The sequence below is a fragment of the Cynoglossus semilaevis genome, chromosome 8, assembly GCF_000523025.1.
Source record: "Cynoglossus semilaevis isolate Cse_v1.0 chromosome 8, Cse_v1.0, whole genome shotgun sequence".
Classification (NCBI taxonomy): domain Eukaryota; kingdom Metazoa; phylum Chordata; class Actinopteri; order Pleuronectiformes; family Cynoglossidae; genus Cynoglossus; species Cynoglossus semilaevis.
The window spans coordinates 17,559,798-17,583,630 of NC_024314.1; the positions used below are offsets into that span (position 1 = coordinate 17,559,798).

Sequence of the window (23,833 nt, forward strand, 5' to 3'; positions counted from 1 at the left end):
GGCTTTTTTTTTTTCTCTTTCACCTGCCCTCACTCCCTTGTTCTCTGTATCTCGGCATCCTTTCTGGTATGTTTGGCTTTAGTTTGAATATATTACTCCCCTCATGCCTGTGGCGGAGCCAGGCTGTCCTGCCTTGTGGCGTCAAGGCTTGCGCAAAACTGGCATTTCTCTAGGGCCCAAAAAACCCATGGTGAGGCATCGGTGTGCACCAGAGTTGTTGTTCACATCCTACACACACATACACACAACCGTGCACCTTAACACCTCCCTTACCTACGTCCCGGTTTGATCCAGTTCCACTGGCTTTCACTCATCAACCTGACATTGTGTTTGCACCGTGACGCACCGCTCTATATGTGCTCTCACCCCGTGTTTGTGTGTTTTTTGTGGATAAATGTGGTATGAAGTGGACCCTGAAGACCCAACCTTTTGAACCAGCCTTTACCAAACGTTGTTGAGACCTGTTACAGCTGAAGTTGTGGAGACATAGCATTAGGATAAACTCATTTTGATGTGATTGCCCTTTTTTTAACTGGCATGTCCTTCCTTTTTAAAATACCTTCCTGTTCTTACCATCAAAACCCTGAACGTGATGTTTGAGCTGCTCCTCTACTACTGTTTTGAGCTAAATAAACTGGAGTAACTTCATAATATAACTAAGACCCAGTAAACATCTTCATAACTGTCAATGTAAGTGTCTGATTCTCAAATCAGGGCTCCGTTCTCTCCCTCAGGTGGCTCAAACTGCTGCAAAGGTCTCCACTAAGGTAGAAGACGAGAGGAAGGACGAGTCCCCGGCCTCTTGGCGTCTGGGGTTGAGAAAGACGGGCAGCTACGGTGCGTTAGCGGAGATCACAGCCACCAAGGAGGCTCAGAGGGAGAAGGACACGACCGGGGTGATGCGTTCAGCCTCCAGCCCTCGTCTCTCCTCGTCTCTGGACAACAAGGACAAAGAAAAGGTGGGGGTTGGCAGCCACTGTTGTCTTTACTAATTTGTAGCCAACAATTTTAAAAGGGACGGGGAAGTGATGTCGGTCTGCAGGGTGGTGTCGGGTTCACTCAGTCCAACTTACACAGAAACAGTAACAGCAAAAACAACACTGGACATAAAGAATGGTTGAATGTGTTTACTACTTTAGCCAAAAATGTTTTTAAAAAAGTCAAAATTCAATGGAAAATTCAAAGTCATTTGTTAGATTGTCAGTGGAAAAGGTATTCATTTTTACCAGTTTTTACTCTGTTGGAGGAAGAAAATGTTTTCTTGCAATATCTGCACTAATTGGAAGAGTTCTTTCTTCTGTTATTGTTAACCTCATTCAGAGAATGAGACTATGTTGTGATGCTGTTATTTTGTCAGTTTTAGACGTTCTTTCTAACTGTCAACTGTGTCCTTTTGATGACTCCACATGGTCTTCATTGTCACCTCATATTAACAGATCAGTTGTTCTGTTACTGAGAAGTAAAAAAACAAACATAACTCTGGTCTTCTTAAACTGTGACTACAGGAAAAGGACAAAGGAACACGATTGGCCTACGTAGCTCCGACCATCCCCAGGAGACTGGCCAGCACTTCAGACATTGATGAGAAGGAAAACAGGTAGAACCCAGAGTTTTCTATTTAGTTCTCTAATTACCATTATCCTTTCTCTCCTGTCAGTATTTCTGTCTACTTGCCTCATCTCCTTGACTAGCACACTTTTTTGTTAGCCTGTTGATTCTTAAGTATTGCCACCACTGCCCTAAACTTTTAGCATCCTGTAAACACTGCTCCAAAGAAGATATCAGTCCTCATGCCTTTACTTTGACTTCTGCACTCTCTACCACCTCTCTTCTTGTCTCCTCTCTGTTCCTTTTCACTCACAAGGGTCACTTGGTTCCTGGTTAAAATTCATTGTCATTGTGTGTTGAAACCTAGGGTGCTATTCCAGCTTGTGTGTGTGTGTGTTTTTTAGGGACTCTACTGCTCTGATTCGTAGCGGATCCTACACCCGACGACGCTGGGACGACGACCTGAAGAACAGCGACGGAAGCACCTCCTCCAACCGGACCTCCAGCTACCAGCGCAGGTCAGTCTCATCTCCTGTCTCCACATTTGCACAGCTTGGGAAACGAACCACTGATGTTGGAGTACACACCATTGAGCTTGCATTATGTCATCAGAGATTTATGTCAGTTCACGCTTTGTTGCACGGCAGCAGCTGCCGAGAAAACCATGCAAATCAGTCCCAGCGCTTTTTCCCCCTGGTCCCTCACTGCATGACTGTACCTGTCCTGTCAGGTTTTGGTGCCACTGAGTCTAAATCATTAGTCAGGCATTTTAACAAGGCTGAACACTCAGCTGTCAGTTAGTTTGTGGCATAAAAACCTAGACCTGGACTCACTTCGCTTCCTCTCATGTCATATAGTCTGAAAAACTGGACATTTTTTAGATGTTAAGAGAGATTTTTTTTTAAATATAAGGTACAGGTGACTTTGTCAACAGCTGTCATGAGTCTAAGGTAATAATTAGTCTTAGAATCAGAATTGGAAGTGTGCTTTCGGGGAAATAAAATTGGGTAAAACTGACAGCAGTTATAGACCGGAATCACAGACAGTAGCTTTAATTCATACTGTGAATTGAAATCCTGTCTGGTCTATGGCTGTATTTTAGCTAACGTTTGTATGTGTATTTAATGAGAACTTGTATGTACGCAGTCTCTGGTAGACAGGGATATATTATCTTTTAAAAATGTAAAAAGAAAAAAAGTTTGACAAACTCATTTACTCATTAGCTTTTACCTATTGCTGTATCAGCTGAACTTCACACCAGTAGTGTCAATGCGCTAGTCTTGAACATGTTTGTGTGTGCGTGTGTTTATGTGCGTGCACCTCCACCGCTAACTCGCCTCTCTTGCCCACCCGCCTGCAAACACATCAGCACGTCCCACACGCTAGCGCTAGGGCGGAGCGGCAGCACGCGGGACGTGCCGGCCAAGTCTTCGTCCACCTCCAGCTTGGACCCTAACACCTGTCATACTAAACCCTGGCAGCCGCCCGCCTCCCACTACCTGTCTTACAGCATTTACCGCAGGTACACCAGCCTCAGCCACACACTCCCCTGTCTCCTTTATCTGTGTGTGTCTCTGATGTCTCTTTGTGTATGTATGTGCGTGTGTATCCTCCATTTGTTTTTCTGCATTGTTATTGAACTCTTAAAAGATTTTTGGGAGATAGATCACAGGACTTACTTTCCAAACGGGGATCTAAATAAAGACGACTTTAAAATCAATATTTATTTATAATTCACTTTCTATGAGACAAGTGGAAAGGGCAAAACACAGAAAAGTACAAAAAGAAATCATCAAGACGAATGGGATAAAAATAGTAACAAGAAAAATAAGAAACAAGAAAAACAGGATAAGTCTTTATTAGCAATGATGCTAAATTGTGCAAATTTGCTCAAAGTTGGAGACATGTCAGAACTGGCCCTAAGGGAGCAAAAATTAAAAGTGTAAATGTAGCCTAATTTATAGCAAAATATGTCAGTAGTAGGCCACGCAAGCTAACTGAACATGAAAGTCGTTCTGGAGAAAGTGCCATGTAGAAATTTTTAAAAAGCTAGCCCTTAGTCCATCAAGTATTAGGCGGTAAAGGTAAATATTGTTCATATAATGTTAGCCAAAAGGCTAAAATGTTCCCAGTAACAATGAAGAGTTCTCAGAAATGACAATAATGACAGTTTGTTTAGTTTTTTAAAATAAAGTTTAATAATGTATGTATGGAGACAAAACAACCAAAATAATAAAGCTGCGTCTCAGGCTGGAAACACGTTTCCCATTCATTCCACTTTTCTCACTGGTGTTTTTTTATCTGAATTATAATTCTGTCTTTTATTCCAAAAATCCTACAGCGGCTCTTTCGGCAGACGACACGAAGACCTGAGCTCCTCAACTACATCGACCGCCACCTCCTCCTCGACGACCACCACCACCTCCTCATCTGTTACCTCGCCCACAGGCCACCGTGGCCTGCTCTCCAGCCTAGGCTCCTCCTTATCACGGACTGGCTCCACCAGTCTCACCAGCAGGTAGAGACGAAGATGTTCATCACCATCTCCATTATCAGCTGCTATCGTTCTATATGTAAATCTGATCTCCTCCGTATGTGTATGTGTGTGTGTGTACAGGTACTGGTCAGAGGAGGGTGCAGACCGAGACAAGGAGAAGGAGTCTGCTGCCGTCATCCCCACTATAAACACTGGCTCTACTACGACCACCACGTCCACCATTAGCAGCACGCCTGTGTTCACCGCTGCTACCACCACCACTGGCACCGGCCCTGAACGACGCAGGTAACACATTATATTTTCCAAGTTTTATGCTGTTTCTTCCTCTAATTAAAGACATGATTTAACAGGTTTACCACCACAGTCTTTATACTTTTAATTCAGTTTATGTTTTTAATCCAACATGATTGACATCTGAAAAAATATTTTGAACCATATACCCTATCCCACCGCCCACAAAACGTTGTCCCCTTAACATAAATCAGATGTTTCCTGTGTTTGAGAAAAGTGTTTGTGCAATATGCGACTTTGCAGACACACACACACACCAATAGTGTGTAGTCTGTTTATGTGTCACTTGCGCCTGTGTGTGCGTGCATGTATGAGTGGGGTCGAGTGTGTGTCTTCCTGCTGCCTTGCTGAAATGAGCCACCTGTCTTGGGGGGAGTGAGGCTGCACTGTTGGAACAGCCTCAACTGTTCCACAGACATGTCCTTATAAGGAAGGTGGACAGAAGCTAAACATTTTTCTTCCACTCTGCGGTGAATAGGTTCACAAGTGGCCGACACAACCGAGCATCACTGAGGGAAAGTTCAAGAACATGAAGTAAATAAAAATCAAAGAGCAACAGTTCTTCTCATCGTAGCTTTCTACCTTTGAAAATTCCATATCTTAGTATCATGTAAATGACTGTAGGTCTGTGTCATGGTGAGAAATGTTACCAGATTTGTTACTGGTTTCTCTCTGGAGCCTTGGTTTTTGAGGCAGAGTCCATCAGTACCAGATGGCTTTAGGAGGAGTGCCTTTTTACTTCCTGCAGAGGTTGAAAAGTAGTTCCTGGTACTTTCCGTGGTTCCAATGGTGACAATTTTTTGACAATATTTTGAGCAGAGTTTCATTTATTTAACATCTGTAGCTCATGTGTCTGTAGAGTAAGGACAGGCCTCGATAAACTTGTTAAAATTGCCATGACTTGACTCCTTCTAATTCTGGTGATTAATGTTCTGCTGCTGTTGTCATTTCATTAACCTCGTGTCTCTCTCCTTTCTGTCTGTCACAGGTCATACTTGACACCAGTGCGCGACGAGGAGTCGGAGTCTCAGAGGAAAGCTCGCTCCAGGCAGGCTCGACAGTCCAGAAGGTCCACCCAGGTCAGTCCCTCTGCTTTCATTTTTTTTCTTCCATTTACAACCTTCAAAGGTCACATGTTCTATGTCCTAACACAGCGTCCTGTCAGCAGCCCTGTGTAAAGGATGCATTTATGGACCTGTAGTGTTTAATTGGATGAGACCGTTTGGTTTGTGTACACTGGTTGCACTTAACATCTACGCTAGTACAAATAAGTGATGACTTTACAAGCTAACTGAGCCTTGGCTGTGACGACCGACCTCTGAACACGCCGAGTCGTTGTGAATATTAACGCTGTTGTAATAAATGTCACCATAGCAACCGTTTCCTCGTCCAGATGTTTATTATTCCTCTCCTGCATCCTCCAGGGCGTGACGCTGACCGACCTGCAGGAGGCCGAGAAAACGATAGGCCGCAGCCGTCCCATGAAGACCCGCGAAGAGGAGAAGGAGGAGAAGGAAAAGCAGGACAAGGAAAAGCAGGAGGAGAAGAGGGAGACGGAGACCAAGGAGGACGATTACCGATCAAGGTACCGCAGCTTTGAAGAGGTAAGTCATGACACGTCCGCAGGATCACAGTCGTCTATATCTCCAACGTCCATCTTACCCATCCTCTCAATTTCCTTAGCGCTACCGAACATCGTCTTCCGCCTCCGTCCCTTCGATTTCCACACTCAGCACTGCGTCCACCCCGTCCTACTCTAGTACCACCTTGTCCAGCAGTTCTAGCTCCCTCAACAGGCCCAACAGCCTGACAGGGATCACCTCCTCCTACAGCCGTTCGTCTAGAGATGCAGAAAAAGGTCAGTAAAAGGTCAAACTGAAAAAGAAAGTAAATGAGGTTGACTTGCTTGCTTGCTAACAGCGGACAAACAACATACACTGTCATTTTATCGGCACTTACAGGAGATTTGTTTTTGTTCCACTTGTCAGTAATTTTACTCACAACCAACAACTTTTGAATTTTGTAAATCTCCTTTAAAACCTGAGGGTAAAATGTTACCTCCTTCCCACAGTAGCTTTAATTGCACCTGCTGCTGTTTCCTGTCACCACAGATCAACACTCACGCTGGCAAACTGCCACAGGCTGATTAAGATCACGGAGACATGGAGGGATTGTGTTGTCTGAACAGAAATCTGTGTAACAACCCTGGGAAAATAGACAAAAGCTCGGGTCTGTTCGGCTAAAGGAAACACTGACGGCTTTGTTCTTAGACGACCAAAATCTCCTCTCTTTCTACGAACTCCAGTTATAGTCACGGCCTTAGCCTAATCCATCTGGATCTTTCCAGACTTGGCTTGATGCAATTAAAACATGGCAAGACTTGTTATAAATATCAGTTAGATAATATAAAATAAAATATACAATAGTAATAAAATGTAAAAGTATAATATTAGCTAATACAAATTATACTATAATACAGTGTGATATAATCTTATATAATGCCATTTAATAAAAATATGTTATGTATTTAGTATATATACTATTTTATATATGTATGTATAGTAGTGTGTTTTTATAGGTATATGTATGTATACATATCTGTGTATATATTATATATATATATATATGTTTGTGAATATATGTATATTTTTATGTAGTTTCATGTTAAATATTAGGAATTCAATTAGCAAGACAATTAAAAAAAATTCTTATTTGGATGCTTTCATTATTGTTGTTCTATATTAGATTCCCATGCAGTTCATGTCCTTCGACAGCCCTGTCTTCCACAGCTTCATCCGTATATGATATGTAGATAAATAGCAGATACTTGGTGTCATTTGGAGTCATTGTTCTGTTCTGTGTTTCTCTGTTTTCTCTATTACTTGGATGTTCAGAAACTGAGAAAAAGGAAGAGGAGAAGGAGGGAGAGGACAAGTCTCAGCCCCGCTCCATACGGGATCGCAGGCGGCCCCGTGAGAAGAGACGCTCCACTGGAGTTTCCTTCTGGACCCAGGACGTAAGTGACACTCTCACAAGGACACTTTAGAGGACAAGGAGTTAAAAATCCCATCACCACGTCTGCTCCTTATTCATCGTTTTTTATTGTAAATCACCTGCGACACTTCTGTCTGTTCTGCTTTTTCCTCATCCAGGGTGATGAAAATGACCCTGATCAACAGTCAGACTCTGAGGAGAGCAGCACCAAGGGGGAGACACAGGTACAGAATGAATGACGGAGCAGAGAAAGAGATCAAAGTACTAACCCTCTGGACAAATCAACCAGCTCTTACCTTTGATTTGTCCACATTTCCTCTGATACTTCTATTCTTCTCTCCCGTCGTGTGGGCTCCTCGGATCATTCAAGCCTAACCTCTCTTCCTGCAGGGGTCATGATTTCCTCTTTCTTATCGCTCCCGTCTCCTTCGTCTGTACTCTTTCACTTTTTATGGCTTCCGTCTTCCGCTCATTGTCTCCATGTCTGGGTCGACTCTGTAAATGCTGGAAAGAAAAGTTGACTTTGCCGTGGATCATTAGCTTTTCAAAACATTCAAGAGCAGGAGAACCAGGGTCACAGGGGGCGTCATTGAAATTAGCCCGCACCAGAATGTAAATGTCACCTGCATTGAGCAGGACGGCAGGTTTACAGACATAAAAACAGTCAGTAGACCAGTGTCTCTAAATATTATTGCTGGGCTGGAACTTCCTGTTTGATCAGGAAGCAGTCAGTAAGAGACAGGTTTCAGCTTCCAGTCGTCTGAAGTTTAATGTGAATAAAGTTGGAGCTGAGAAGTCTCAGGAAGGAGGTGATAAGTTTGTCTTCCTGGAGGACGGAACAGACGCCACGAACCTCCAGCAGAACTGGTTGGTTTCATGAGAAACCACAGTTGATCAACATGTTCCAGTCAGTTCAGTTAAGCTAACCAAAAATTCAAAGAGCAGAGCAGTTCACCAAAATGTCAATTTAATGAAACACCTGCAGAATATGAAAATAAAATGACTAAAAAGACTTTTTTTTTGTTTGTTCAGACAAATCATGTTATTATTCATCATATATTTCTGTCAGAACTGGCCCTAAGGGGTGATCATGTTATTATTCATCATATATTTCTTATTTTCTAATAGGAAAACAGAAATGATCAATGATTGTCAGTCAGTTCATGATATTATATCATAAAACCTTATTAACCTCTCTTCTTTTCCCCCGTTACAGAGTGACAGATTGTCCAGGTACGGTGTCCTCTCTTCTTTACGACGCTCCATCTTCACGTCACTTCCAAGCGACTAAACAAAGCTTCTTTGTTTTTGCAGGAATGAGAGCATTTCGTCCTTAGATCGTAACGACACTCTCTTTAGCCGTAGCTACGGTGAGGGTCGAAGGCCCTACTCCAGCCGACTGGACCGAGACGACACCACAGACTATAAGAAGGTGAGGTTTTTATTCCGTCTCATAGTTGGGATTAAATTGGAGTTGGGGGAGAAAACCAATGCAGCACATGTTGACTCACCCGTGTCCTCAGCTCTATGAACAGATTTTAGCTGAGAATGAGAAGTTGAAGGCTCAGTTACGTGACACAGACCTGGAGCTGGCAGACTTGAAGCTACAACTAGAGAAGGCCACACAGGTATTTACTGTTAAAAATCTCCTTTTTGTTTTGTTTACCAAGGCCACACAGGTATTTACTGTTAAAATTCTCCTTTTTGTTTTGTTTTTTGTTTACTCTTTGGGTTTGTTGATATTGGGGGTAATTTGATCAACGCTTGTTACCTTGTGATTGGTCTGAATTAATGCTAGCAATTTTCTGTGTATTTGACTCCATTTTTTTTCCTAAAGCTAACCTTTAGTTGGTAGTTTTAACTTGGCTAACTTGTCTGTATTTTTGTTCAACAATTTCTAAGGTCATTTATATGATATACTGCTACATTTAGCAATTTTTTGGTTACGTTTGTGCTAATGGACACAGGCTAGCATCAGGAAATATTTTTACTGGAATTCTAGCACAAAGTAATTTTTTTTTTTTTTTTGCAGCGGCAGGAACGTTACGCCGACCGATCACAGCTTGAGATGGAGAAAAGGGTAAAGACGCCTTCACTAACACCAGTCCTGTTGAACCTGTCTTTATTAACATTAATATCCTAAATAAGACATTATACTAAACCTTTGTCCTTCTCAAGTAAAATAAATAAAAGTAAAGGAAATGTAGACCTGAAGGTAACACTGAGACTGTGTTACTGTCTGAAGGTAACAAGCAGGCCCCACTATCATCTGGGTGGTGGTATGATCTTCCCCTCAGTTTCTCCATCACTGTCTGTGTTTACTCTCCTTCTCTCCCCCGCTCCTCTCTGCCGCTGCCTGTTTTGTCACTCTGGTCTTTGAGCTTCTGAGGTTCAAGAAGAACGTCCTCAAGCTTCTCCACCCAGAACAACGCCACCCTCTCTCTCACCTGTTAATTCTTATGTTTTTAAACCTCAGCAGCAGCGTCTAGTCAGCACTCAGGATGGCTTTAGTTATTGTGTGTGTGTGTGTGTGTTTGGTTTGTTAGGGTGTTACCAAAATGAGTGCACGTGTGTCTTCATGCAGTCCTTAATTTATTTATTTTATTTACTGGCTCGTACAGTTAATCATGCTGGCGTCTGCAGCTGAGCAGCCGTGACATCATCATCTCTGGATTAATGACCTTAATCCACTGATTTCAAATCCATGCCATAATCTGTAGCATATTTAAAAACACCTGTGTTTACCAAAAATGACTAAAGACTTTTGACAAACCTGTCAAACCATGAAAACCTGCATTGGCTAAAAGTTAGCCAAAAGCTATATAACGATTGCCTTGGGCTAATTTTGATGGCTTTAAGGTTTGCTGCTAGTGTTGGTTAACTGTTAGCTATACTTCTTGCTCATTCTGACTATAAATGTAGAATGTATGGATATTTTTGGCCAACTATTATTCTTCTTGGCAGATTTTCTTTTTCTTTAGCTAATCTTGCTACGTTTCAGGCACAAACAAAGCAAAAGATAAAAATAAATAGAAAACAAAATATAAATATATATAATATAATACAAAATATATTTTGTGAATTTAGATTTTTCATTATGTGTTCAGAATATATATATATATATTTTTTACTAATTATCCCTATGACCTGTATCTGTCCACATGTCAACAGTTGGGCCACATCTATTATTTTACACATTATTTTCTAAAATACCGTCCACTGATTCCTCACTGCATTTTTGGAAGCGTCATCTGGCTGTTGCTCGCAGACGCCTCACCAAACATGTACACGTGTGTGTTTGCGCGCGTGTGTGTGTGTCACAGCACCTTCATCACCTCACACACTCCTCTTCCTTTACTGCAGTGTGTAAAACCTGCACTTTGACAGGTGTGTTTTCTGTGTGTTTGGACGACTTGTTAACACTCAACCTGCTGTCCTCCGTCCTGCAGGAAAGAAGAGCTCTGGAAAGGAAGATTTCTGAGATGGAGGAGGAACTTAAGGTAACCAGCCTCACACACACACACACACACACACACACACACACACACCTGCATGATGCCACTCCTGTTGTCAATCCATTTCAGTTACGTCTTTGTCGCTGTGACTTTGTCTCTTTGTAACTTTACAAAGTAAATGTTTTTTTTTTTTATCACATTTTGTCACAGAAGCATTTTTCACACTTTTTATATTGTATTTTTGCTCTAAAATAGACTTTTTTACTCCCTTCACCACTATTAGCTACTGTAGTCTTTAGTCACAGGGCTGTAACTTGAAGGTGAACTTGTATTATTTTTAGTCAGTTGCCATCTATTATTTTCTGGCTGCTCATAATTTTCATTCCAGCTGTTTGTAACTAACCTTTGGTTAATTCTGTAATATCTTCAATAGTTTAATCTAATCTTGTTTGTTTTCTTTGAGCTTTTTTTGGCAAAAGTTTTGATTAGATTTCAGGCCAAATTGTTCAAATTCAGATTTGTGTTTGTTATTCGTGTTGAACTCTTCTTATGTCTTAGTGACAAACAAAACCAAACGTATCCATAAATATGAACACATATATATGTGATGAGTAGGACGTGGTGTTCTTTAACTGCTGTTCAGTGGAGGTTTTTCAGTCTAACTGTAGGAAACTGTTGAACCCTGGACCAGTCTGTCCTCATGGTTTAAGACATAATATAAAGGAAGTTTTAAATGTTGTCATTTTAACTAATTGTCTTCTCTTCAAAGTTATCCTCGTCTATCTCCTACACTACAGATTTTTACAAACAATCTTATTAATAACGTTAATAATATATATCCTGTCAAATTAATTCCTATAAAATAAATATGCCACTGTATAATCTTACGTCCAAACTTTTGTCCTACAACTAAAATTCCAGACCTCACTCTGCTCGGCTCAACTCTAATGGACTAGATTAAAAGATCTGATCTCAGATCAGGCCTGAGCTCAGATCAGATCTTTTCATCTTTAATCCCTCTCGCTCTGACGCTCAATTAAATGCACCTCTGTTGGAAGTCATTTAAGGTTTAGTTTTTAGAGTCGATCTTTTCTGCCTCACTCTTTAGCAGTGTGTCCAACCTTTATAACCAAGTTTTCCACAGAGACTAAGTGTTTGACTTTATTTTCCAGGATCAAACTAAACGATAAACTTAACAGGACGTTATTTAGTTGTTGAGCTAAATGAGTACAATGAAATTATTTTATTAGTTGACTTTTAGTAGGTTCAATCAACATAAGGAGCAAATGAGGGCCAATCAGCAGTGTTTATTTGTTTAGTAGGCGGGACATAATAATGCTTTAAATGTCCATAAAGTATTTTATGAGCTGTTTAATAAACTTTGTTTTAATAAATTTAAAAATAACACATTTCTCTTTAATTATCTAAAAATAAGTTGATATTTTGTTGACTTAAAATTCAAAGTGATGTATTTACTAAATTCAGATGAAGTCTAAAGACGAAGTAAATAAAATCAAAGTCAGCTGTCACTGCCCCTGAGTCGCCCACTTGTAGTCGGTCCCTAGATTCTAACAATATTTCTGCTCTCTTCCTCTTCTTCCTCCTCGTCCTCTTCCTTCAAACGTTCCCGTCCTTCATTAATCCCGTCTTATTTTGACTTCCTGTTCTCCCTGTCATTCCTTCACTCCTGTCCTGTCTCTCTGTCTCCCCTGTGTTGTGGTTGTGTCCCCCCTCCCCTCCTTCTCTCTCCTCCTCCCACTTCCTCATCCCCTCCCCTGCAGAACCTCCCCCAGGTAAAGCAGGTTCAGGCCCTGCGGCAGGTTAAGGAGCGGCTGCAGGCTGAGAACCGGGCCCTGGCCCGGGTGGTGGCCAAGCTCTCGCAGTCCGCCTGCAGCCGGCTGCCCAGCGTCGACCTCTAAGCCACGTCCGTCTGTCCACCACCACCATCTCCTCCCTCTTCCTCACCCTTTTCCTCCCCACGCCCTCATTCTTCTCATGCTTCCATTAGTGCTCTGCCCCTCACCCATAGACAGGCAGGTGCCCAGCCGCCCACACTTCATTGGTTTTGTAGAACTCTCCCCTGGTTTCTGCTCCCTCTGCCTCCCCACAGCTGTTGGTGTTCATATTGGGGAGAATGTTTTTATTTGGTTTGTTTGTTTTTTTTCTACAGCAGTACACTTTCCTCTTACAGTACAACTGTGTTAGAAACTTACAGAACAATGATCTCAGACTTTAGTATTAAGGCTAGAGTATAGTTTGGCTTTATTGGGTCTTGGACAGTGGGTGTTGTTCACCATCAGTCCAGCAGGGTGCAGTAAAGGAAAGTGTCCTGGCTGCAGATTTCTCTCAGAGGGAGCTGTTGTTCTTCAGTTTGGCTTGGTCTGGCTTCTTTGCATGAAGTTGCGTTTGAGGCTGTTTCTGACATTAAAAAAGAAAAGTCACTTTAAGAGTATTTTTTAAATCCAAATTCTACTTTTAAAAGATAAACTTTTTGACATTTTTCAAGCATGTTTTCTGGGAGTTAGCCCACCTCCTAAAACAGAGGTGGGCTAACATTGAGTTTTAACTTTCAACATCCGGGCAGAGTATGAGATGAATGGAGAATGTTGGTGTGAACTATTATGAATACAATGTAAAAAAAACAAGCCTGGTTTTAAAGTCAGTGGGAACAGTGTTGTTGTCATTGCCTTTAAGTTTGGTGTCAGTTCAGTTGAGGGGATTCTTGCACAGATCTGAGGTCAGTCAGTGTCTTGAGGCTGGAACATTCTAGTGGTTTTTCACCTCTGCTCAGACACAAATTAGTCTTCACTTCATGATGGACCACTTTCTACTAAAGTTTGACCAATTAGAAAGCCCATGTCTGGACAGCGGGCCACAGCTTGTCCACAGCTGTTGTAAAACATGGAATAAAACCCAATTATGTTCCTTGATAATTCACTTAGAAACATGTTTACCAGATAAATAACTTGATGTTTAGTGTTTTCACTGATGAAGTGAATGTTCAACTCATCTAGATACCGTTCTATCAACTGTGGGTTGTCTCCGTGCAGACCAAGGTGATGGTAGGTCATTAACTTGTCATAACTTTGTGACGAAAACAGTTCAAAATACTCCCAGAATATCTTTTAATAATAATGAAAGTAAATGGATATGACAGGATTTTCTTTGAATGAAGTTCATTTTTTCAGTGTCCCACTGCGGCCCAAATAACCTGCAGACTGGTATTGGTCCGCGGACCAGGGGTTGGGGACCCCTGATCTATACAGTCTCCCATTTACAACCAGCCCTTCAAAGGGAACTTTATTGCTGATGTGGCCCCTGGTGAAAATGAGTTTGACCTCCCTGATCTACGACAATATATGTTCTTACTCCAAAGGGTTAAAGTGTGTACGTGAAAGAAAAGAGGATGTGACTGTAAAATTATTTATGGTATTTATCTTTAAGGTGGTGCAGCTTCAGTACATGACTAGCCTCAGTATCTGCTGCTGCTGCTGTGTTGTTTTCACAGCCTGAGCACACATGAAGCTGTCGGTCTTCGTTAATTCCACACATCAGTTCCAATCATTATATCATTTGAAGACGCTCCCTGACACCTGCCGCGCTCGGCTAGAAGCCGCGGCGTCTCATCAGCAGCAGCTGTTGACACTTCAAATATCTATACATATGTTGAATATAATTATAATGATAATAATGAACTGTGATGTTGCTGCTGCTGCTGCTGCTGCTGTGTTTGAGCAGCTGTTGTTCTGCTGCATGGCCTTTGTTTTCTTCTCCAGGAGTGTGTTGGCCTGTGGTGTGATGCCTTTACTTTCTCTCCTGACTCAGATCCTGTCCATTATTTTGGTTTTATTTCCAAAGAGAAAGTTAAAAAAGAAAATGCAAGAGCAAAACAAAAAGTGATGCTGTGTGACTCCATGGTGGTTTTTGCTTTTTTAGACTGCAGTTGACCTTTTGTTCCATAAGTATGTTCCTGAACAGTTTAATAACTATTCTTTTTTTCCCCGTCCCTTGTTCTTTTGCCCCTTCTTTGTCTCTTTTGCTCCTTTCTGTTACTTTTTGAATTTTATTTTTCTTTTTTTCCCCACCTGTTTTGCTCCTACTGTCTCTTTTGCTCTTACTTTCACTCAAATGCTTTTTTTGCTCATTCAAATTTTTTTTTGCCTTAATGTTTTTGTTTCTCTCTTTTGCTTCCATTATCTGATTTTCTGTCATTTTGCTCTCTTCTTCTCCCCCTTTTCCACCTTCTCATTATCTCTCTCTCGCTCGCTCCTTCTCACCTTTCCTCCCCTCTCACCCTTTCTCCCTCCCTTGTTCCCTCGTTTCCTCTCTTCCAGATGCTCCCGGACTTGAAAGCCGACAACCAGAGACTAAAAGACGAGAACGGAGCGCTCATTCGAGTCATTAGCAAGCTTTCCAAGTAGAACAACCACCTCCTCTTCCTCCTCCTCACCCTCTTCCTCACCCACCGCCTGCCTCCCCCCTCCCCCCTCCACCCTCCTGTCCCTCACGGCAGTGACTAATGGAATTGCACATTTAGATATTAATTGCAAAAGACATCAGAGACGAGAAAAGCCCTTCTCTTTTTTTTTCTGTTTTTTTTTGTTTGCCTTTTTGCTCCTCCCACCGTCACCTCCACTGCTGCAGCATCCATCCAGCCATCCGACCTGCTCCACCCTTCTCCACCTCCACTGTGTGTGTGTGTGTTTGTTTGCGTGTGCAGGTGTGTGTCTGCAGACCCTGTAGAGTCACTCGGTTTACAAAATGAGAGGATGAAGAAAAACAAACGTCTGGTGTAACAGCATCACAGAAGGGGGCGGAGCCTGAAAACTATTTAACCAATAAGCCTTAGATGTACATAAAGAGAAAGAAAAATACACCTCCTTCTTTATTTTTCTCCTTTTTATCTCCTCCCTCAGCTGAAATCACTGAAGAACATAAATTATCCAGCACCTGATTTTATTTGTGCCACAATCTTTTTTTTGTTTGTTTGTTTATTTTCCTGTTTAAAAATAAACGTGTGCTGTGCAGTTTTCTTCCTAAAGGAGCCACTGTTCCCCTCAGATTTCCCTCCTATATTTTTTGATCACTGATGCACACACACTTCTTCTTTTTTTCCTGTTCATTTCTCCCTGTATCTTCCTCCAAGAGGGAAAAACAAATTTGAATTCTCGCTTTAGTGGAAAAATAAATTCTCCTGTCAGACCTGGTGGAGTTTAGGCTTTCACTGTATGTGCAATATGCATTATTTTTATTTTTGATTTTTTTTTTCTTAAACGCTTTACGATCGGCCCCATCATCAGTAATAACTTTTTTTTTCTCCCACCGCTTCCATCATCACTCTCCCTCTTCTTCCTCCTCCTCCTTTTTTTCTTTTAAGTTTGTAGTGTAGTCAGTTTATACTCTCACCTTTTTTTGTTTTGTTTTGTTTTGTTTTAGCAGGTACTGAGTGATGCTGTATATACCTGTATGTATTTGTTTGAGACCAGCACATGGCATGCGTTTATGGTTCCCGTCTGTTACTACTATTAAAAATATACCAATTCCAGAGAAGAAAAAAAAGTTGTGTTTTAATAAAATCATTTTCTTTTTTTATATAGTCATTGGTTACAGTTACGTCTCTCTCTCTCTCTCTCGCTCTCGCTCGTTTGTCTCTCGACCTGGCGGTGTTCAGTGCTCTAATTTCCAAATAAGTGTTTTTTTTCCCACTTCATAGTGAGATTAAATAATGGCTTCATTCACTACATTTCACTTTACTCAGTATCATGGAAGAGTGCTGTCCTTTTCTTAAAGCTGTAGTATTATTATAGCCCAGCTGTTGTCACTAAAGAGTAAAAGAAATATCGTAGAAATCGCCGATAACCCAACGTCTATGTGCACTGTCGATGCCATGTGAGGGTCGAACAAAGCCGAACATCGTCACTTATTATTTCTTGCATCGAAAAAAAACACATTTTTATGCATTTCAGTGGCCTTTTAAGGATGTTTTAGTAAAAAGAAGAGAAAAGTCGCTGCAGATGGACTCATGGTCGTCCGCTCTGTTTAAGACTTTTCTTCTGTTTTTTTTTTCTTTATTATAATTTTTTTTTCGTTTCCCATTTTCTTGTAAAATAGGTGTGTGGCTTAATACATGCAAGCTGTGCTGTGACTACCAACCACTGAAGAGTTCATTAAAAATAAACTTGTACATTGTAAAGTTGCAACGTCTCATCGTTATTGGGTTATTTATTTATTTATTTTGTTCTGTTTTTTGGAGTGGGGTGTTTGAGAATAAAAGAAAAATAACATCTTAAATACGTTTTTACTCCAAATAAGAAACTATTTTTGGAGAAAATAAAATGGTAAAATTTTCCAAAATACTGTACACAAGGTTATAGTTTCATTTTTTTATTCAGTACATGCATTTGTGTCTTATGTGAAGCCAACACTTGATGTCTATTTCAATTTATTTTGGCAGCATACGATTTTTATTTATTTATTCTTGTACTTCAGCAGCGCATCGAATTGTTACTGCTGCAGTTTCCCTCCTACGCCAGTAGATGGTACAGTTTCTCAAACTCCAACGTCACGACTCGGTGTAAAAATATACACGCATTTTGAATATTGTACGATATTATACCAATACATACTATATTTATGCTAAAGCGATAGAGTGAATTAAAGTGTTATTTTTGTTAGTTAAATGTAATATTTCTATTTTTTTAAACAATCTAATTATTATCTGCTGACTCTGGATTTGCCGATAAAAAACATCCGACATGGAAAACACAAAGTGAGACTCAAACTCGCGTGTCACAGATTCCACAGTGATTAATGGAAACTGTTGTCTTCGTGTTGTTGTATGGGTGTAAACCTGGGTGTGTGTAAGATTACAGCTTACATACGCACCTGTAGTCACAGGGCAGGTGCCGAGGACCCGAGCCGTGGTCGGTCCCTGCAGGAAGTGCAGCTGTGCTGTTATCAAAAAACCCCTCAAGGGGGCACTCTCCATAACAGACAGCAGCCAGCAAGGACTGTGATTGGTGCAGCTTGCAAAATATACACAACAGATTATACTGTATATAGGTATATTTTATACAGTACATAGGAAGTATACAGTGTATTAACTGGAGTATATTCAGGAACAGTATTGTATTTGTGAGTCATTGTGACCAAAGACCTGGACTTATTTTTAGGACAGACGTCTCCCTCACTTCTCAGACGTCTCCCCCCACTAAAAATGCCTCATTATCTTTTACATAACTGAAACATGAACAGATAAAGAGCCTGGACTGAAGGCTGTAGGACTCTGAGTAGGTCTAGTGGGTCAAACATCTGGTGCGGAGGACAGTTGTGGCACCTGGGTAGTCTTTATGAGGTCAGAAAATACATGACATTTTTGCTAATTTCTGCTATTTAAAAGATATATTGTGAGCAATTTCTAGCCAAACCTTTGAAACTTTACCATTTTCTATATTAAGCTACTATTTAACCCCCGTCAAGTTAAATTATCTTTGGACGATTTTTGGATTTGAGCTAACTTTAAAGAATTTCAGTTACTAACCTTCAAGCTAATGCTAATGCAACAACATGTTTTATGATTAATACATATATTAAATATAGACATTTAAGCAAAAGTTGATGAAAAGTTTAAACTAAAATGTCAAGTCACCGCAGCCACGGCTACACACGCTCCGCACCTGTTAGTGCAGCCTGACCTCAGGTTTTAATTGCCTCACAGACTCGTGCAGCGAGGAAATGAAAGAATGCGTAAGAATTTAATTTGTGTGGAATGTCCTGCAGCGTCATCACAGTGGAGCTGCAGAAGTATTAGAGAATATTTGAATGAAACAAAAACTACCTTTTCTGAAGTATTTTCAGACCCTGGAAGTAATGAATCAAACCTGGACACATCACAACAATAGTGAGAATCTTTGCAGCTAACAAACAAATTGAAGGTGCACTACCACCACCTACCTGCTGGAGTGCGTGTTACAAGTGTGCTAGACTTTAATGGCATACAGATAAATGTTTTAAATTTTAAAATGTTGTATTCTTTTCTTTTATCTCTCTTTAATAAGTCCCAGCCCTAATTAAAAGTACACTTGATATTCTTTAAATATTTTAGCTCTTGTTGCAATGTCCACGTTAAAGCAGCAGAGGAAGAAAATTCCACTAGGGAATTCTTTTCTTTCCTTTTTTTTAATCGTTTGGACATTAATTTAAGGAAACGTTGTGATTATGTTTTTTTTTCTGCTTGACTGAAGTCACATGTCTCCATGAATGGACTGTGCTGACTCATTAAAAAGCCTGAGGGAGAACAGTCTGTGGGATCTGCGGGGGCGAAAACACCGTCAGTGACAAATGCTGCGATGCAGAAAAACTTTAATTGTGTTTTTATAAATGAGTTGTTAACAGAAACACACCGGTGGCCAGACTTAGTGCTAAAACATTTTTTAACTCTCTACCTGACAAGGAAAGATATACCAATAGTTAAATCTTGCTACATCTTTATCACAACAACTGTTTCAATTAAGGCCTTATTTTCAAATTCTCTTTAAAATGTGCATTTAAATTAAATTAAAGCAGATGTAATAAGATCAAAAGTAGACTGTTATATCTTTAGAGGAAATAAACAAATGTGACGCATTATAAAAGTAATTTTGACGTTTAAAAATAATACAAAATTATCCAAATTGTGAGTAATCTGACAACTATAAAAATGATAAATTAATAAAAGTTTAAACTATAATAATAATAATAATAAATACTTCCATAATCATAAAATTACAATTATTAAAAAATACAATTCAAATGAAATTTATGTAAATGTAATTATCATAATGCAGCAACAATATTTTATAAATGACATATGTCAAAAACAAAGTTTATAAACATCAAATACTGTAAAGAACAAAAGAAAATCGAGATATTTAGGGATGTTGGAAGACTGTTCTAGAACCGTCACCGATCTATGCTTAGCGCCTCGTCTATTCGACTTGGTTCGGAAACATTCGGTAGTTTACGGAGCAGCCAAAGAACTGGCAAAGCTGGCGCTGAGGACGTACGCGCACGGACACGCACGCGCGCGAACACAGAGTGGGGAGGAACCAGAGCCGCTGTATTCAGTTAGCAGCTCCTCGCAGGTGAGTTCACTTCTGTTTCTCTCAGAGCAACTTGTCAAGAACTTTCAGCGGATAAGCAACTTTGACAGAGCCGAATTATCCGGAAGGATACATTTATTCTTACTCACTGAAAACATTCACTGCTGGGACATTTTTGAGACGGAAAAAGAAGGACAAAAAGTAAACTCGTATTTTTTAGGAGGAGTTTTCAACTCATTCGTACCTGTCAGCCGCATTAGCCGCTTGAGAAGTTGGGTAAAAGTGTAAAAAAGGGAATGAGGTTTCACTGAGAAAGTGAGAGGAAAGTTTATAGCAACTTTTGAAAAAGTTTATTTTTCACGAAGTGGAGCTGAGGAACCGGGAGCATGGCCACGGGAGGGTTTAAGCCCAACGCCACCACTGACTTTCTGGAGGAGTGGAAGGCAAAGAGGGAGAAAATGAGAGCTAAGATGTTGGGCGACATCGCTGCAGCCACCGGGGCACCGCTGAACCCCAACAGCCGCAGCACACCCCCAGGCACCGCAGCATCTGCTGCTCCTCCACCTCCACCTCCGGCCACCGAGCTTTCCAACAACGGCAACCCGGAGCGCAGCGCCTCCGCTGGCAACTGCGTGCTGCCGGGCTCCTACTCCGTGGCGCGCTCTTCCTCCGCTGCCTCTCTGCAGAAGGAGGAGGTTCAACACCCGGTCCCCGTGCCTACATGCGCACCTGTAGCTGCAGCGACCCCTGTGTGCGGCCTGAAGAAGGACAGAGCTGTGTCACCCTGTGAGCCCAGCAGCCCAGTGGCCTGTAATGACTCTGACAAAGACAGTCCATCACCCGGGAAAGGCAAGGAGAAGAAGAGCAGCAGCGGCCCCAGTGCCAGGAAAGGCAAAGGTCAGATAGAGAAGAGGAAGCTGAGGGAGAAGAGGAGGTCAACGGGGGTCGTCAGCATGCCGTCCAATGAGGTGAGTGGTCTTGGGGTTGTCCCACAGCTCAGGTGCTGCCCATAACATGTAAGGTTTGCAGGAATATTCCACCAGATTATCCTCTTTAGTCTAATATGGGTCACAAAGGGAACATTATGCTGCCCCCTACCTGTTTTTCAAATTTGCCCACAAGTATTTTTGGGGTGTTACCAATTAAAATAGAGCCAGTAGGAGGCAGTTATGCAAACTAACCCCACCCTGCTTGCTCCAAAGACCAGTTTTATAGACATTTTTTTTAGTGGCAGCGTTGTGTTTGAGGGTTGATGGGGAGGAGGTCTGAGCATAAGGAGGCACAATGAACTTGTTAAAGTATATTTAAATAAGTACATCGAAATAGATCATAACTCATTTGATGTTCATAAAGCTCCTCCTTGATTTATTATGGAAATGTAGCTTCTGGCAATTATCTGTGTTTGAAGTAGAAATTAAAACCAGGGTTAAAGTCTGTCTGAGGAATAATTTACAACGCTGCTGATATTTTATTAGTTTATAGCCGACATCGTGAACGGAATACTTTACACAAGCATCTGTGGTGAGCCTTTATTATTGCGTTGGAATATTTACTCCCTGTCCAAACTAGAGGTAGTGTTTTCATCTCATTTATCTGTCATATATGAATTATCAGAAAACCACAAAGTTTGTAATGAAACATTTAAAATTGAGCAAGAATCTGTTGTTAACATCAATCAGAAATACCTGAATACAAATACAGCTGTTATAAAATACAGATCCTACAAAGGAGGACTAACATTATAAAACAAGAGTTAGCTTTGGACTGACACACCTTTGTAATGTCATTAGTCCTGACAACCTTTGGTTGACCTCAGAACTACGGGGAGGACTCCGTGGTTAAAGGAGCTCAGTAATGGGTCAGTAACTATCAGTGCAGTGAAGTATCTGAGGTGAATTTTGGAGAAATATGTCAAATGAAATACTTTCCTTTATCCCTTTCTGCTGCTGAGGATCAACTTTCTATGAAATACCAACCTGTCTGAGTCCACAGGGAGATCAGCTCAGGTCACTGTTCACTGACAAACGTCTGACACCAACGTCCTCACTTCTCCTTGTGTCGGTGTGGTAAGGAGGAGTGATTTAACTTTTTCATCCACACTGGACCCATTTCTCCATATGTTTCTCTTACGTATTCATGTTTTGTCCATATGTGACCCATATTACAGATTTTGTTCATCTGTGACTCATTCTTTTAGTTCCTGCCCCTATATGACACACATGTGGTCACTTTTTATCCATACATCACTTTTATTTAATTTTTTTGTTAGTATGGGACCCATTCTAAATGTTTTCTCCATCTCTGACCCATATGTATTTGTCACAATGTGACATTATTTGAAACTTATATTTGATTATTTTTGTCTCTGTGACTCTGTGACTAATAATTTATTATTTCATTATTTATTTAATTATATATCTATTTTAATTTCATGTGACCTATAAATATTTTCTGTCAGTATGTGACCCTGTTGTCCATATCTAACCCATATGTAATCATAGTTTCTCCATATGCAACCCATATTTATTCTTTTGTCCAAATGTGACCCATACTGTATTTTCGTGTGTGTGTGTCTGTGTGTGTGTGTGAGACAACAGAAACACAGTGTTACATTGTCATTGTTATGGAGTTTAAATCATGTCAGGCTCTTTCCTAATTCCTGGAGCTTGGACTTGAGCAGGAACTCTTGGAGGAAGCCAAGTGTAGTGATTACATGAACACACACACGCACACACACACACACACAGACACTTGTGAAAGATTTTTCTCTCCTTCTTTAACTGTAGGTTGATATTGAATTAACCCAGTTTCCTCCCTCTGATAGTCACCAACATTAGAGCTCAGGCCTTTGGGGCAGAGTCAGTTGGACTGGGACCAGTTTGTCAGTCGGCGTTCCACATCCTGTTATTAGGTGCTCAGCAGTGCTGAGTAAAGCTGTTTGGAAACTGGTCGCAGGCCAGACAGGCTGTGAATGTGAGGCATCAGTGTTCAGGAGGCCGTGGCAGATAAGTTAGACGGAGCGCATACGAGCTGATTATCTACTAAAGTGGGCAAACACACTCCAGTTGGGAGGAGGAGGGGGAGGAGGAGGGAGAGGGGGGGGGGGAGGGGGGGGAGGAGGAGGAGGAGGAGGTAGTCTCCAATTCCAACTGATTGTTCCGTTTGTGAAAATTCAGAGCAGCTGGGTTGCGATGCACCAAAGATGTGGACGTTTATTCACACTAGGAAGCTTGTTTCTGTTGTGCTGACTGGACAGTAACCATCCCCAAAGAGAGATCCAACAGATCCAGTCAGATCATGACGACAGGATGGATCCTGAATACTTGAGTGTCATGGATCAGAATTGTAAACTCAGGGAACCACCTTTTTTTTATTTCATAGATTAGACCCAGTCCGGTACTGGACCCACTCTTGATGAAGCTCAGACAGTTTCAGATGTTGTCTGTATCTATTTCTGGGATAGTTGTAAATGGACAGAATTGATTATAGTGTTAAATATTATAAATGTTTCCAATTAGGAGCAAGAGTTTTGGACAAAGTACAGATATGTTATTACGGGCTCAGAGTGTTCTTCTTGTTGTTCTTCTCGTTGGCTCCATCTAGGACTTTCTGATGATGAACAGTAATTGATGCGTGTTTGGAGTTTGACAGTATCAGTCAGTGTCCTGAGATGACCCGCGGGCCTTATTTTTCTCATATACTCTGTGTTAGTTTACATTTCAATTTGTGGAATGGCCACAAATGCCGCTCAGACTACAAGCATTATTTAAGATGAAAAATAAACATAATTTCCATGTAGACACGACAGTTGAAAAACAGTGGAGCCCATGAAGTGAATATCTACTGTAGCACATTGTCCCTTCGTCAAACGTTTCCCTTTGTACTGCAGTTGCCGAGATAAAAAGAAACCAAATGATGTAAATGAAGACCCGCTCACACAGACCCTCTTTGTGAAGTGAATATGAGCA

At 41.0% G+C, this 23,833-nt stretch overlaps 2 protein-coding genes across 5 annotated transcripts in view; both read left to right on the forward strand.

Moving 5' to 3' along the window:
• The window catches only part of ppp1r12a (protein phosphatase 1, regulatory subunit 12A), a 43,769-nt gene extending 26,788 nt beyond the window's left edge, over positions 1-16,981 (forward strand). Inside the window, exons 10-27 of one of the 4 annotated variants that reach the window (XM_025057334.1) lie at positions 735-959; positions 1,506-1,597; positions 1,953-2,066; positions 2,918-3,070; positions 3,890-4,066; positions 4,166-4,330; positions 5,325-5,415; positions 5,761-5,940; positions 6,020-6,194; positions 7,231-7,352; positions 7,489-7,554; positions 8,547-8,563; positions 8,645-8,762; positions 8,854-8,958; positions 9,363-9,410; positions 9,576-9,609; positions 10,780-10,830; positions 15,120-16,981. In XM_025057334.1, coding sequence (XP_024913102.1) covers positions 735-959; positions 1,506-1,597; positions 1,953-2,066; positions 2,918-3,070; positions 3,890-4,066; positions 4,166-4,330; positions 5,325-5,415; positions 5,761-5,940; positions 6,020-6,194; positions 7,231-7,352; positions 7,489-7,554; positions 8,547-8,563; positions 8,645-8,762; positions 8,854-8,958; positions 9,363-9,410; positions 9,576-9,609; positions 10,780-10,811 — 1,914 coding nt within the window. In that variant the 3' untranslated portion in view covers positions 10,812-10,830; positions 15,120-16,981. Of the gene's footprint in view, positions 1-734; positions 960-1,505; positions 1,598-1,952; positions 2,067-2,917; positions 3,071-3,889; positions 4,067-4,165; positions 4,331-5,324; positions 5,416-5,760; positions 5,941-6,019; positions 6,195-6,447; positions 6,781-7,230; positions 7,353-7,488; positions 7,555-8,546; positions 8,564-8,644; positions 8,763-8,853; positions 8,959-9,362; positions 9,411-9,575; positions 9,610-10,779; positions 10,831-15,119 lie in introns of those variants that run through there. The other 3 variants (XM_008315380.3, XM_008315382.3, XM_025057335.1) reach the window with 3 other exon arrangements.
• A 2,862-nt stretch (positions 16,982-19,843) lies between these two features.
• pawr (PRKC, apoptosis, WT1, regulator) overlaps positions 19,844-23,833 on the forward strand; it is a 55,307-nt gene continuing 51,317 nt past the window's right edge. Inside the window, exon 1 of the mRNA XM_008315379.3 lies at positions 19,844-20,833. Within this exon, the coding sequence (XP_008313601.1) occupies positions 20,252-20,833 (582 nt within the window). The 5' untranslated portion in view covers positions 19,844-20,251. The remainder of the gene's footprint in view (positions 20,834-23,833) is intronic.